This window comes from Gastrolobium bilobum, unplaced genomic scaffold (genome assembly GCF_033153095.1).
Source record: "Gastrolobium bilobum isolate Gb01-03AN ecotype WA unplaced genomic scaffold, APGP_CSIRO_Gbil_v1 utg218198, whole genome shotgun sequence".
In the NCBI taxonomy this organism is placed as follows: domain Eukaryota; kingdom Viridiplantae; phylum Streptophyta; class Magnoliopsida; order Fabales; family Fabaceae; genus Gastrolobium; species Gastrolobium bilobum.
Genome location: NW_026898166.1, coordinates 29,368 through 44,647, shown reverse-complemented (window position 1 = coordinate 44,647; position 15,280 = coordinate 29,368). Strand labels below are relative to the sequence as shown.

The following is a 15,280-nucleotide window of genomic DNA, read 5'->3' as shown; positions in this document are numbered from 1 at the left end:
GAGTTCAATACTTCCTTGGAAATCTGAGTCCGTATGACCAACGGTTTCAAGACTCCCACTAGAATAGACCAACATATAATCTCTCGTTCTCCGTAGGTATTTGAGTATATGTTTAACCGCTACCCAGTGTTCAAGGAGTATATCATCCACATAAAGTACCAAAGAAAAGATACTGCATTACCTTGAATCCTTTTATACACACATGGTTCATCAGGACTTTTCTCAAAACCATAAGACTTAATGGCTTGATCAAACCTGATGTTCCATTACCTTGATCTGGATGCTTGCTTAAGTCCATAAATGGACCTTTGCAATCGACCTTCCAGACTCATAGCCTCAAGCCATTCCTGAGCATCAACATCTTCTAGTGCCTTGTCATAACTAGTGGGATCATCATCATTCTCAATGATGACATCCTGACTCGATTCACCCAACAAGAGATATCTTGCTGGTTTACGAATCAATCTCCCACTACGACTGTGCTGCACTTGTTGCTGAGCATCTACAGGATGATTCAAGTCTGGTGGGTTAACAATTTGAGGAGGACCCTCATTTATTTCTGGATAAACCATTTCATGATTTTGTTCTTCTACAAGTGGTAACTCCACTTGTTGATTATCATGCTGAACTTCTGGTTCTGTCTCTGGTTCCTGCGTATGTTCAACTACAGGCATATTTTCCCCTCTTTGAACAAATACAGGAATAAAAGCTGGAACCCCTTGAGGTTGAGGCGAAACTTGATCCGAGTCTAGCTCATCAAGTATAACCGTACTCCTCGGCTTGTGATTTTCCATATAGTCCTCCTCTAAGAAAGTCGCATGTGTACTCACTAAAACCTTCTTTTCTTTCGGACTATAAAATAACCAGCCTCTGGTTCCTTTAGGATAGCCTATAAACATGCACACTTCTGTACGAGAGTCCATCTTATTTGGCTTCTGTTGTAAGACATGTGTCGGAGCACCCCAAATCCGAATATGGTTCAAGCTGGGCTTACACCCTTTCCATAATTCTATTGGAGTCTTTAGAACAGATTTTGATGGAGCCAAGTTCAAAAGGTACATAGCAGTTTCTAAGGCATATCCCCAGAATGAATCAGGCAAAGGTGAATAACTGAGCATCGATCTTGCCATCTCTAAAAGGGTTCTATTTCTCCTTTCAGCGACTCCATTCTGCTGGGGTGTCCCTGGAGAAGATAATTGTGAAACTATCCCCTCTTGGGTCAGGTAAGACCTGAACTCTCCAGATAGGTATTCACCCCCTCGATCAGACCGAAGAGTCTTAATTTGAACACCAAGATGTTTTTCTGCCTCAGCCTTGAACTCTTGGAATTTTCCAAAAGCTTCAGACTTATGACGCATCAGGTACACATGTCCAAATCTAGAGTAATCATCAGTGAATGTGATGAAATACTGATACCCGCCTCTGGCCTGGACATTTATTGGTCCACATACATCAGTATGCACCAATTCCAGCTGATGTGTGGCACGATTTCCCTTGGCCTTGAAAGATCTCTTAGTCATTTTACCCTCTAAACAAGATTCACATACTGGTATTGGTTCAAAGTTCAGGGATTTTAAGATCCCACTTTTAACCAAACCGTGTATCCTGTTTGAGTTAATGTGACCCAACCTCAAATGCCAAAGATAAGTTTCATTGGAAACTTTTCTTTTCTTTGATGAGTTGATATCCTCAACATCTCTTAATTCAACATGATAAACTTCACAGGGTACAGGACTAAGGAAATAAAGACCATTAAACATTACGCCAGAACAAATAAAAGAAGACGAACTCCTTATTGAAACTGAGGAATTAAACTGAACTGTTAAACCATGTTTAATCAAACAACTAACAGAAATTAAATTCCTCTTAAAATCCGGAATAAATAAACAGTCTTCTAAAACCAAAGTTCTGCAATTATTAAAAGATAAAATAACTTGTCCCACTGCCAGTGCAGACACAAGCTCCCCATTTCCAAGCTTCAAAACTCTTTGTCCTTCGCTTAAAGGCAAGCTATGTTTGAACCACTGCAAAGAGTAACAAACATGGTTAGTGGCTCCTGAATCAATGATCCATTTATCATTGTAATTCTCCACTAAACAAGCCTCAATCACATGTAAATTACCCATACCTGGCTGATTCATGCGTGGGCAATTTTTCTTCCAATGCCCCTTTTGTCCGCACTTGAAGCACTTACCTTTCGGTTGCTTCATTGCAACTGGTTTGGCAACTGGAATACCTGATTTCTTCTTTTTCTTGTTCTTGTTCTTCCCCTTGGGTTTCCCCTTAGGTTTCACAGAACTTTCACCAGCATAAAATGCACTGCCCTGCTTGACTAGAGACTGTTCAGCACTCTCAAGCTCGTGCATCAGTTGAGTAAGATTAAGATTCATCTTATTCATATTATAATTCATCTTGAATTGAGTGAAGTATTCAGGCAATGATTGCAAGAGAAGGTCAACTTTTACTTCTTGTTCAAACTTGACCCCATGATCCTCAGCCTTCTTGAAGTTTGCAATCATTGACAAACAATGATCCCGCACACTTCCTCCAGACATTACTGTCTTAGTGACAGCATTCAGCGCAATCTGCCTAGCAGAGCTGCTGGATGTAGCAAACATGCCATCAAGAGTCTGGAGCATAGCTGCTCCACTCTCAACCATGTTTACCTGCTCCTGAAGGTGATTGGCAAGACTGGCTAAAATGTAACAGCGAACTGCCACATTTGCCTTCTCCCATTTCTCCTTCTCCTGCTGAAATTGGGCCTTTGTTGCCTCAGGCGCATCTTCAGCAGGCTGCGCCGGTATAGGGGTGGTCAGAACAAAATTGAGCTTTTCATATTGAAGAACAATATCCAGATTTGTTTTCCATTGTTTGTAGTTTGTACCATCCATTGGTTTTTGACTCAAAATAGTAGCTAAAGGATTGAATGAAGACATTTTTCTGAAAATAAAATTACACACATTATTTACAAACTCGAAAAAAAAACAACAAACAGATATAGCGCTAGTAGATTCTAATAACTACTATTCGTTTATTGTTTAACAATCCATTAGCTATCTTTACAAGGCTTACGATGGGCAAGATACTTGTAAAACTAATATTGTTATTTTGGGCCTTCAGTTCCATTGCCAGAGCCTCGATGAGAGGGATAACAATTTTATTAAAGTTGAATGTATTTAACCATTGTTTATTGTCAAAATTATCTTTAGTATCTAAGTGTTGCCGACGATGGGCCGTACAAAACTTTACCAAAATTTTGAAGATAGGTTTAATCTAGCGAAATCCGATTATCCTTATCCGATGAGGCTTCAGCGATAATCATTTCACTAATAAACCCACAATTGGAGCCCATAGGTTTTATAATTAAATATTTAATTTAAAACCTTCACCCATTCAATATTTTAAAAATTAGAATTTTTAATTTCCAAGAAATGTTTAATTCAAAAAAAAATTTGTTTGATTTCAGAAATCCGGTCACTTTGCGTCAACACGTGTTACTCCATGACCATTTCAGAAAACCCACAAAAATTTATTTTCTCAAAAAACAATTTTCTCTTAGGAAATTAACTGGATTATTTATCTAGATTTTAAATCCATAATTAATTAATCCAATGGACAATCTAAATAATCACGCATACTAACTATCATACTAGTCGATTCAAGACATAATAGCTACTATGCAATAATGACATGTGATCATGCAACAATATGGCATCTTCCTATTCTATATGACATGTTATTTCATACATCATGTTTAATCGCACATATAATTCATACCATTCAATTAAAGCATTAAATAATAAATAAATAACTTTAATCCATGGCTTTCCTATAATAATCAATAAATAAATAAAATTACAACTTTGAAATTCCTTTTCTGTCCAGCCCCTAGTATCTGTCTCAAGCCCCTTTAGGGTATCTATGGGCCCACAAGCCCAAAGACCCAATCCTTTGCTAGAAACCCTAGGAGACAAAAAAGGAACCCTAGCCAACACGAAAATCCAGGGGAAGGACCGCCACGGGGAGACGAGAACACGACCGCCGGAACCACCCAAAAAGGGTGTGGCACGCGCCCCCACGCGCCGTATCTCTCCCAGAGAGTGAAGCCCACTCTCAGCCACTTGAGGTGGCGCGTGGCGGCTCGTGGGGGGCTCTAACGGCGGCGATCCACCCGTCATTTTAATCGTCTTTCCGTCCTCTTTCCAACCATATATGGATCGTCCAATTCCGAGGTCCATAGGTCCACGAAAAGTCTCGGACAGTGTTGAATCCTCATGTTCTTCACAATTTCTTGATCTCCAATTTTTACAGAAATTCGAAAAATACATAGAAATTCCAAAAAAAAAAAAAAAAAAAACAGCAAGGAGGAATCCTAATCATATGGGATTAGCCTCCTTGTTACAAATCAAGAAATACACGAGAGAATCTAACCATGGATTAAAGCGATTAACCGATTAAAATTAAAAGCAATATCGAATAAGAATTATAAACGAATGATCACCATGAAATAAATAACAAATATAGAAAAAGATGCCATATTTTCAAAAAATAATTTTCAAAAACAATCACATGAATTTATTTCAAAACTGGTTCTTTTCCTCATCGCGATCCGGCTCTGATACCAATTGTAGGTATATCATCAGAAACGCGGAAGCGCATCGAACCGACACGACGAGGGAAAAGATTAACCTTCATCGTTTTGATTACCTGGAAGGGCGTAGTTGTGTGACCACGAACAATAGTTGTTCCCTCTATGATCGATCTTCCAGACTATCTCTCAAGGAGGATGAGATGGTTGTGTGGGCAACCGTTCAGATGATGAACGTCTGCCTCTTGGGTTTGTTTCTGATGATCTGTTCACCTTGGAGGCACAAGAGGAGAAAACTATGAATATATACCTTAGGTCTTAGACATAACTCAACCCTAAGCCTCATGGGCTCAAGTGTCACTGAAGCCCAGTAGGACTTTAGTGACCAAAAGAGCATATATCCAACAACTATACCGTATCATCCTATACAAATTTCTTTCTAATACACCACACGATACATATCGTTGTACTCGTGAATCATTCATATTGAAATAATCGTATCATATATCGTGTGATATTAATAACTACGATTTTAATAAATAAATTTCAAATATTAACTAAGAAAGCGAATGTGTGCACTCTTTACTGATCACTTGCTTGTTCAGTTTGCTCAACACAAGGCCGACCCATGTATTATGTATCCATCTTTTTGATATTTCATAAAAGTGCCAAGAAACAGTGAAATCTTTGAACTCCAAAAGGAGGAGGAAAGGCCATTAAACGGTAAAAAGAATTAAGAAAATGGCAATCCAGTATACAACTAAAAAAAAAATACCACTATTAGAAAAACCAACAGACACATTGAACACTTCTTTTGGAAGGGGAACAATCAAATCACAGGCCAAAATAAAAGTGAATTTAAATAAACTAGAGAGAAACAAACCTAAGGCATGATCCCACAAAAACAAATAAAATAAAATCCCAAGGCATGAAACATGACTTTTATGGTTCCTTTTTTTCTAACAGAAAAAAACTTGAGTGCCATTTCAAAGAAGATGCAAGCCCGAAACTGTAATAATAATAAAAAAAAAACTGAGATAAGATCTACAAGCCCTGGTCAATCAAATAATCTCCCAACGTCTCAACAATCATGTTACACTGTCCTGGGGCCACAGGTTCCTCATAGATACCAATAACCAAAGCTTGATTTGTTTTCTTAATAGTGATCCCCCCTGCACCCTGCACATTGGAACATTCAACATGTTTTATTCATAACTACCACATGACCTGACCATGATGTGTTAATTAGTTAAGGTAAAAGAAACATTAAAAAAAAAAGAAAAACCTTCTTGCCGCGGATAACAGCTCCAGATTCTCCTTGGATGACCATGTACTTGGTACCACCAAGGTATAACCCCGTTGGGGCAAGGGTTCCTGGTTCATCAAAATCTTTCATAATACCTTCAATTTCTTGACCCTTAAACTGCATCAAAACAATGTTACATAGATAGATAGATCCAAATCATTCAAATTATATATATATATATATATATATATATATATATATATATATTTGTTTTAAATTTAAAATGTTTTAACTAGGAAGCACAGCACAGCACAGCACCCTAAATAACTAAATAACTGTTTGGCAACTAACCTGAGGGAAGTTGGAGCTCTCGGCCCAAACGCTGCCGTCGTGGCCGATGATAGCGGCGGCGGCGAGGGTGTGGCCCTGGCCGTCGATATCGCACATGAGGTGGTCATCCACGTAGGTTTGCCACGACATCTTCACTTGAATTAATTGGATTCCTCTCCTCAACCCTTTCCTCCTCCTCCTTCTTCTTCTGTATAGGTTTCTCTGTTTTATTGTATAAGAAAGTGAGCCCAACGGCCCATGATGGTATGTTGAATCGTTGATCGAAATCGAAAGAGTGGCCTTCACGTCTCCCTCATTATTCTGTGTGATTCATGGGCCCCACCCCACAGATCTTCCTTTCCATTTTTGTCTGTGTATCTTGCTTGACACTCAATCTTCTGAAGCTATATGCTATGGTGTCTCCGTGGAACACTAAACATTTTGTCACTCTTGTTAAAAAAAATTACCAAATTGTTAGTTAACAAGTAAATTTTGTTAAAAAATTTTGTGCAATGAAATATGTGTGCAAATAATTCGCTACACAGTGTAGCCAAATATACCACGTCAGAATAAAGAATACCACGTGTCAAACAAGGTGAAATTCGCTACACAGTGTAGCAAATTTCACTTTGTTTGACACGTGGCATTTTTTGTTTTGTGCATTCTAACGTGACATATTTCACTACACTGTGTAACGAATTATTTGCACACATATTTCGCTACACAGTATAGCGAAATATGCCACATGACATTTTGACAAAATTTACTGTTGACGTAGCAGTTTGGTAATTTTTTTGCCAAGAGTGACACTTTGATCACTGTTCCGTGTTTCCGTACTTTGTTTAGAATTATCGAGTGATTTTTTTTTTTTACTTTTGATAATACAAAATTAGAAAATAAAACTTAAATTAAATTCCATATTGATAGAGAATTAGTTTATGATGTTCTGTACTCTCTGAGAAAATTGATTAGAAAATTTTTTGTTATCATTAACCGTGAGATCATACACATATATTTCAGAGGGACTGAATGATTACTCTTAAGGGATGGATTGTAATTTTAAATGATTTTAATCGAATATTTTTGCACAAAATTTTTTATTGGTATTTAATTAGGATTTTAAAGGATTAAAAAAAATCATGTCATATTTGATTAAAATTTTAAAAGATTATTTTAGAGTCCGTCCAAATCCGATGGTATTCAATCATGATTCTAAACAAAAGAAAAAGAATCTTGTGATATTCAAAATCTGATGATTTTTGTGAATTTTTTATTGATGTGAATTTCATGAGACTTTTTAATGAGAAGTATAAGTAAAATGCTTCTCTCACAATCTCATCAAAACCCCTATGATTTCTTGATGTTTCTCTATTACGGTACCTCTTCTTTCTTTGGTTGGTCGACTCGCTCAAAATTGAGTTCTGCCATACGATCTTCGTCAAAGCTCAAAAATAACAAATTTTTTAGTCATTTTCATCAAGTAATAATCTAGAAATAACAACCCAGCAAGATTATAATCTAATTCATCTCAAAAATAACAGATTTTTGAGCGATTTTTTAGAAGATGTGATTTTTGTATTAAAAAATACATAAACAATGGGAAAACGATAGAACAAAAATTCCCCAAACCATTTTTCGTTTTAAATCAATGAAACGAGATCGATTTAAAGAAAGATTAAAACTTTCATAATATGAACCCTATGTTTCGTAACAATACATTCATGAACGAAATTCATTCGCTATAGGAAATGATTTTAAACAATTTTTGTGTCAATAGATCACTAAAAACTTTTTTTTCAAAAGACTCAAAGCAATTTAAGGTTTCAATGTATCAATTGAAAATAATCTGAGAAAATTCTAAACTTTCATGTAATAAAACCTAGAAATTTAGATTCGAAATTTTCTTAGAATACTCAATGAAAACATGTATATGATATATGGTTAGAAAACTCTCATCACGTAGAATAAAATCCCAAGGTTTCCAAGATCAATAGCTAAAAATTCCAAACGAAATTTTATTATGAACTTTAGGTTCTATATGCAAATTTTGAATCATTTTAATAAATAAAAAAATTGTGGGTCTTATAATCATATATGCATATATAGCTCTAATACCAAATGAAAAAGATAACTTTCAACCCATTGGTCAAACCCAAGAGCTGGTCAAACCCAAAAGCAGGAACGAGAAGATACTAATGCGTAGAGGACTAATATAGATATGTGGAGAGTTGCTGCTTAGTAAGACATCAAGTTAAATCAAATTATTAATTAAAAAAATTATATTAGGTTTTACTTTTATTATTATTATCATTGTATTTCTTTGTTATTTTTTTATTGACTCCTTGTAATTTTGAAGATTTTTTTAAAATTCATTTGATTTTTTAAAATCTTATAAATCTATATTGTCCTTTCAAATCTTATAAGTTCTATTAAAATTCCTTTAAAATTCAATCTTATAAAATCTTGATTGTAAAAAAAGTCTTTTAAAAAAATCTTTAAAGTCACTATAATTTTATATAGTCTTTTAAAATCTATAAGATTTTTATCTCAAAAAGTCTTTTAAAATCTTAGGGAGGTGTATTGGATTGGAATTTCAAAGGAGTTTAATGGATTGTTTTCAGACAAACAAATCCATTGGTATTCGATTAGGATTTTAAAGGACTGAAAAAAAGTCTCGTGGTATTCAATTAGGATTTTAAAAGATTATTTTAGAGTCCATCTAAATCCGTTGATATTCAATCAGGGTTTTAAACAAAGAAAAACCAATTTTGTGGTACTCAAAAATCTAACGATTTTAATGTATTTTCTATTGGCATGGATTTCGTGAGACTTTTTAGTGAGAAATATAAACAAAATGCCTCTCTCACAATCTCACCATAACCCTTAGGATTTCTTGAGATTTCTCTATTGCAGTGTTTTATTTTTCCTTTGATGGGTTGACCTGCTTAAAACTAGGTTCCACCATGGGAGCTTCGTCAAAGCTAAATAATAACCTATTTTCGAGCGATTTTCATCACAAAACAACCTAGAAAAACAAACCAACAACATTCTAATATAATCCATCTCAAAAACAGCATATTTTTGAGAGCTTTTGAAAGTTTAAAAAATGATTTTTCAAATTATGGGTCGCGATTTTTGTTGGCACAAAAAGGTATGAACTTTGTATTTAAAATAACATAAAACTCTCAAACTAATTTTCGTTTTACATCAGTGAAACAAGATCAATTTAAAGAAAGATTAACTTGAAAAAGGGTATTCTAATATATTATAGAATTGTAAATAATCTGTACAGAGGGTTCTCTATTTATAGAGAATATTTGACCTACTTTTAACCTAATGGGCTTGGCCCAATACAACAAAGGGCTTGGCCCAATACAACAATAAATGACTAAATAAAAACTAAATAATAACTAAATCAATATTATTTACAACACTCCCCCTCAAGCTGAGGAATAGATATTTATCATTCCCAGCTTGCTAGTAAGTTCTTGAAATCTGTCTGAAGGAAGCCCCTTTGTTAATAGATCAGCTAATTGACGCCCAGTGGGAATGTATGGAGTGGTAATCAACCCGCTATCAAGTTTCTCTTTGATGAAATGGCGGTCAACCTCAATATGTTTAGTCCGATTATGTTGAACTGGATTATGAGCTATACAAATAGCGGACTTATTATCACATAGCAGCTTCATAGGTCCCTCACATTTTATTTTGAGATCATCAAGAACAATTTTCAGCCACAGTAACTCGCAAATGCCTTGAGCCATAGCTCGAAATTCAGCTTCTGCACTTGATCTGGCAACCACATCTTGTTTCTTTCTTCTCCATGTCACCAAGTTACCGCAAAGAAACATGCAATAACCAGTGGTAGAACGACGGTCAGTCACAGATCCAGCATAATCAGCATCTGTGTAGACTTCTAAAGATAGATTGCCATCACGTCGGAATAACAATCCTTTACCAGGAGTACCTTTAAGATACTGAAGAATTCTCTCTACTGCCTGCATGTGTTTTTCTTTTGAATCGTGCATAAACTGACTGACAACACTAACAGCATAAGCTAGGTCTGGTCTAGTATGGGCCAGATATATCAATTTCCCAACTAGTCGTTGATATTGTCCTTTATCAACTGGAGGACTCTCTTCTTCATAGCCCATCTTGTGATTCTGCTCAATAGAAGTATTAAAGGGTTTACAGCCGAGCTTTCCTGCTTCTTTGAGAAGATCAAGAACATATTTCCTTTGGCTGATAAAAATTCCTTTGCTTGAATGAGCTACTTCTATCCCTAGGAAATATCTCAGTTTCCCAAGGTCTTTGATTTCAAACTCAGAGGCAAGCCGTGTTTGCAGAATCTGTCTTTCCACAAAATCATCACCTGTGATAATAATATCATCAACATATACAAGGAGCACAGTAAGCTTCCCATTTTGGGAGTGCTTGAAGAAAAGAGTGTGATCTCCTTGGCTCTGTCTGTATCCTAAGGTCATCATAACCTTAGTAAATCTTCCAAACCAAGCACGAGGTGACTGCTTCAATCCATACAAGGCCTTTTTTAATCTACAAACTTTATTTTCCCCCTTCACAGAATCAAAACCAGGCGGGATTTCCATGTAGACTTCTTCTTCTAACTCACCATTGAGGAAAGCATTTTTCACATCAAATTGATTTATATCCCAATTGTAATGGGCAGCAAGGGATAACAAGATTCTCACTGTATTCATCTTTGCAACTGGAGCAAAGGTTTCTTCATAATCAATGCCATAGGTTTGAGTGTAACCTTTGGCCACTAATCGAGCCTTATATCTCTCAAGAGTGCCATCAGAATTATATTTCAGGGCATAAACCCATCTGCACCCTACTGCTTTCTTTCCGTTGGGTCTATCAATAACCTCCCATGTTTTATTTTTCTCCAAAGCATTCATCTCCTCTTGCATGGCTTGAGCCCAATTCCTATCTTTCAAGGCTTCATGTACTGATTTTGGGATTGCAATAGAATCTAGTGCTGAAACAAAGCTTTTGTGCTGCACAGAAAGATTAGCAGAGGAAACAAAGTGGGAGATAGGGTATTGAGTACAAGATGGACATGAGGAACAAGTTTTCTTGTGACAAGATCTTTTTCTTTTTCTAAGAGCAATAGGTAAGTCATCAGAAGTAGAAGCAATGGGTAAGTCATTAGAGATATCAGAAGAAATAGACAAATCATGAGAGGAAATAATATTAGAATCAGAAACAAGAGATTCAGGAGACTCAGAAGAAATAGGAGATTCAGGACTTACCAGTGGTTCAGACGATTGAGGTTGCTGGTGAGACAGTATGGGTTGTATCTCAGGTGTATTTGAAGGTTCTGACACACCAGGAGCAGACACACTAGGAAGAGAGAAGATTGATCCAGACTCAAAGAAGGAAGGGGACGAGTCTTCTGAAGAACTATTCTCCCCCTGACGATGAGGACCCAGGAAATAAGATTCAGATTCTTGAAAGGTGACATCCATAGAAACAAAAAATTTCCGACTTGGTGGATGATAACACTTGTACCCTTTTTTATAAGGGTTATAACCAAGGAAGACACACTTTAGAGCCCTAGGATCCAACTTACTCCGATGTTGTTTATGAACATGGACAAAGGAAACACATCCAAACACTCTTGGTGGAAGGCTCTGCAATATGGGAACAGAAGGAAAGAAGGAAGTCATGGAATGAATAGGACTGATATTGTTAAGGGCCCGTGAAGGTAAACGGTTGATCAAAAAAGTTGCAGCTAATACTGCTTCTCCCCAATAAGAACTAAGAACAGATGTCTGAAAAAGTAGTGCTCTAGCAACTTCAAGAAGGTGACGATTTTTCCTTTCAGCAACCCCGTTTTGTTGAGGGGTATCAACACATGTGAGCTCATGAATCATACCTCTGTCTGAAATGAATTGTGACAGGCGTTGATTGACGTACTCAGTACCATTATCAGATCTGAGTCTTTTAATACCCTTACCAAACTGAGTCTCAACCATGTGATGAAACCGAATAAATATCTCTGGTACTTCAGACTTGTCTTTCATCAAGTATATCCATGTTATCCGAGTACAATCGTCAATAAAAGAAACAAACCACCTAGCACCTGAAACACTTTTAATAGTGCTAGAAGGAAATGACACTCGATGGTGTTTTGCAAATTCAGAAACATCACAATGAAAGGTCTCAACCGACTTATTGAGAAACAGAGAGGGGAACATAGACTTCAAAAGACTAAATGGTGGATGCCCGGGACGCTTGTGATGGAGCCAAATCATAGACTCTGCGGTAGAAGGATGACGTGTCATTAATAACTGATTTTTGCTAGCATGGTCTGGAAGGAGATGATACAACTCATCCTGTTCATTAGCAACTCCAATTGTCTTCTTCGTGGTAAGATCCTGAATAAGACAATGAGAAGGAAAGAATGTGATAGAACAATTCAAATCAGTTGTAAGTTTTTGAGTGGAGATAAGATTAGTAGAAAGCTGAGGAACATAAAGAACATTTTTAAGAAACAAGGAAGGTTGAATTTGAATGTTACCAGAACCAATAACTGATTTATGGGATCCATCAGCTACGGATATAGTATGACTACCAACAGTAGGATGATAAGAACAAAACAACTCAGTACGACAAGCCATATGATCAGTTGCACCAGAATCCAAAATCCATGAGGTTTTAAAATCAGTGCAAGAAGCAAGAAGAGATATAGAACGTGTGCTCTTACCAGATAAGATCGAAGAACTATCTTGCTCAGCCATTCTTTAACAAAAAAAGTTAACAACCAGCGATAAAATCAACCAAACAGAATATCAAATGACCTCTGATCAGAAAAATAATTACAGATCCAGACAGAAGACGAGAAGAATGGTGGTGGTCCGGTCCAAAAATACAGCCGCACGCGCCGGAGAAAGGAGCTGCGCGTGGGATTCACTCGTCGGGAAAGGGGCGGTGCGTGAGAGCGCGTGGATGGGCTTCGCCGGCTGAGATTTTTCTGGTGTAGTCGTCCGGTGAGCGCGCACCTGTCTGTGGGTGGTCGCGGTTGAAAAGTCACCGGAAAGTGGTCCAAACGGTGAAGACAGATCTGATTGGAGGCGATCGGAGGTGTTTCGGTTGTTTGTGGTGGAGGAACACTGCGTAGAATGATAGATCGGAGGAAAAATAAGGTCAACAATGGTCCCCTTGGTCCAAAAGGTCCCCGGAAAAATTTTCCGGTGGCGGCAAGAGGCAAAGAAATTAGGGTTTTGTTAAAAAAGAAGATAATATGTGCGGAAGCAAAGCCCTCAGATCGAGAGCTCTGATACCAACTTGAAAAAGGGTATTCTAATATATTATAGAATTGTAAATAATCTGTACAAATGGTTCTCTATTTATAGATAATATTTGACCTACTTTTAACCTAATGGGCTTGGCCCAATACAACAAAGGGCTTGGCCCAATACAACAATAAATGACTAAATAAAAACCAAATAATAACTAAATCAATATTATTTACAACAGATTAAAACTTTCATAATATAAATCCTATATTTCGTAACAATACATTCATGAACGAAATTATTTCACTATAGGAAACGATTTCAAACAATTTTTGTATCAATAGATAACTAAAAACTTATTTTTCAAAAGTCCCAAAGCAATTTAATGAATACTCAGAAATTCAAGTTTTAATGTATCGGTTGAAAATAATTTGAGAAATTTTTTAAACTTTCATGTAATAAAATCCAGAAATTTAGATTCAAAATTTTCTTAGAATACTCAATGAAAACATGCATATGATATATGGTTAGAAAACTTTCATCACGTAGAACAAAAACTCTAAGGTTTCCAAGATCAATTGCAAAAAATTCCAAACGAAATTTTATCATGAACTTTAGGTTCTATATGTAAATTTAAAATTATTTTAATAAATAAATAAAAATTGGGTCTTATAATAATATATGTATAACTCTGATACCGAATGAAGAAGATAATTTTTAACTCATTGGACAAAACCCAAGAGCATGAACAAGAAAATGCTAATGCATGGAGGACTAGTATAATTTTAGATATGTGGAGAGTTGTTGCTAAGTAATTTTAAATGTTTGTTAAAAATTATATTATGTTTTATTGATTGAGAAAACTATATTAGGTTTTACTTTTTTTATTAATATTATTGCATTTCTTTGTTTTTTATTGACTCTTGTAATTTTGAATATTTATTAAAAATTCATATGATTTTTTAGAATCTTATAAATCCATATTGTTCTTTTAAATCTTATAAATTCTATTAAAATACTTTAAAATCCAATCTTACGAAATCTTGATTGTAAAAAATGTCTTTTTAAAAAGTTTTTAAAGTCCGTCAAATTCTAAATAGTCTTTTAAAACTATAGGATTTTTTATCTCAAAAAAGTCTTTCAAAATCCTAATCCAAAGTCCCTCAGTTCAATACACCCCTAAGTTGGTATGAAAATAATAAACAAAACTGAATAATGGTGTTTCTCCGGGATTTATTTTGACCAATGCTGAGATGGTGCAATTTCATTTTGCATGGAACCTACTAACAGATTCATAACTTTGTACATTGATAACTGCAACGCAATGACATCATAAAATCAAGGAAATGATGTGTCAATACTAGCAAATAGCATTATTCATAACCAAATAATTGGGAATTATATACCATCCCCATAGGATGCCATAGTGAGAGGTGAGGAGATAATCTCCTGAGAAATTTTAATGATATCAACCAAAGTGATTCCATCTACTGCCTTCAAGATCTGCTCCACAGGCTTCCTGCAATGCTCACAAATTCTTATACTACTAATTACACACATCAATTATACTTGATAGATACTTCCATTCAATACTTCAAGGTAACAACAAAGCAAGAACTACAACGCTCTATTGCTTTTGAACAGAATAATTTCATTAATATTTCTCCACTAAATTATGGATAGGAAATTCCTAGAATTCTTATGAAAAAGATTTGTCATAAAATTCAACCACAAGAACTGAACTCCATTTCCTAAGGATAAATTTAGAATAAAAAGCAATGGTTTTTCTTAATGGCCCAGTCATTCATTGTTTACCTCTCTCCAAAAGTCAATATATGCCTTCCTATATGCTCG

The 15,280-nt window shown here is 35.8% G+C and overlaps 2 protein-coding genes across 2 annotated transcripts; both read right to left on the bottom strand.

Moving 5' to 3' along the window:
• Positions 1-2,332: 2,332 nt before the first annotated feature.
• LOC133313454 (uncharacterized) lies at positions 2,333-2,936 on the bottom strand. The gene is made up of 2 exons (XM_061514827.1): positions 2,479-2,936; positions 2,333-2,357 (listed from the first exon to the last, which is right to left on the bottom strand). The coding sequence occupies exons 1-2, from the start codon at positions 2,934-2,936 to the stop codon at positions 2,333-2,335; spliced, it is 483 nt and encodes a 160-aa protein (XP_061370811.1).
• A 2,432-nt stretch (positions 2,937-5,368) lies between these two features.
• On the bottom strand, positions 5,369-6,347 carry LOC133313451 (profilin-4-like). Its single transcript, XM_061514822.1, has 3 exons — positions 6,186-6,347; positions 5,874-6,011; positions 5,369-5,767 (listed from the first exon to the last, which is right to left on the bottom strand). The coding sequence occupies exons 1-3, from the start codon at positions 6,312-6,314 to the stop codon at positions 5,633-5,635; spliced, it is 402 nt and encodes a 133-aa protein (XP_061370806.1). The 5' UTR covers positions 6,315-6,347; the 3' UTR covers positions 5,369-5,632.
• Between the last annotated feature and the right edge of the window lie 8,933 nt (positions 6,348-15,280).

Bases quoted from the DNA above. Each gene is read 5' to 3' on its own strand.
- LOC133313454 (XM_061514827.1), bottom strand. From the start codon at position 2,936: ATGTCTTCATTCAATCCTTTAGCTACTATTTTGAGTCAAAAACCAATG. The intron at 2,358-2,478 runs GTTTGAACAAGA...CTGATGCACGAG, and splicing joins GCTGAGGATCATGGGGTCAA to CTTGAGAGTGCTGAACAGTC.
- LOC133313451 (XM_061514822.1), bottom strand. From the start codon at position 6,314: ATGTCGTGGCAAACCTACGTGGATGACCACCTCATGTGCGATATCGAC. The intron at 6,012-6,185 runs GTTAGTTGCCAA...GTTTTGATGCAG, and splicing joins AGAGCTCCAACTTCCCTCAG to TTTAAGGGTCAAGAAATTGA. The intron at 5,768-5,873 runs GTTTTTCTTTTT...TCCAATGTGCAG, and splicing joins CTGTTATCCGCGGCAAGAAG to GGTGCAGGGGGGATCACTAT.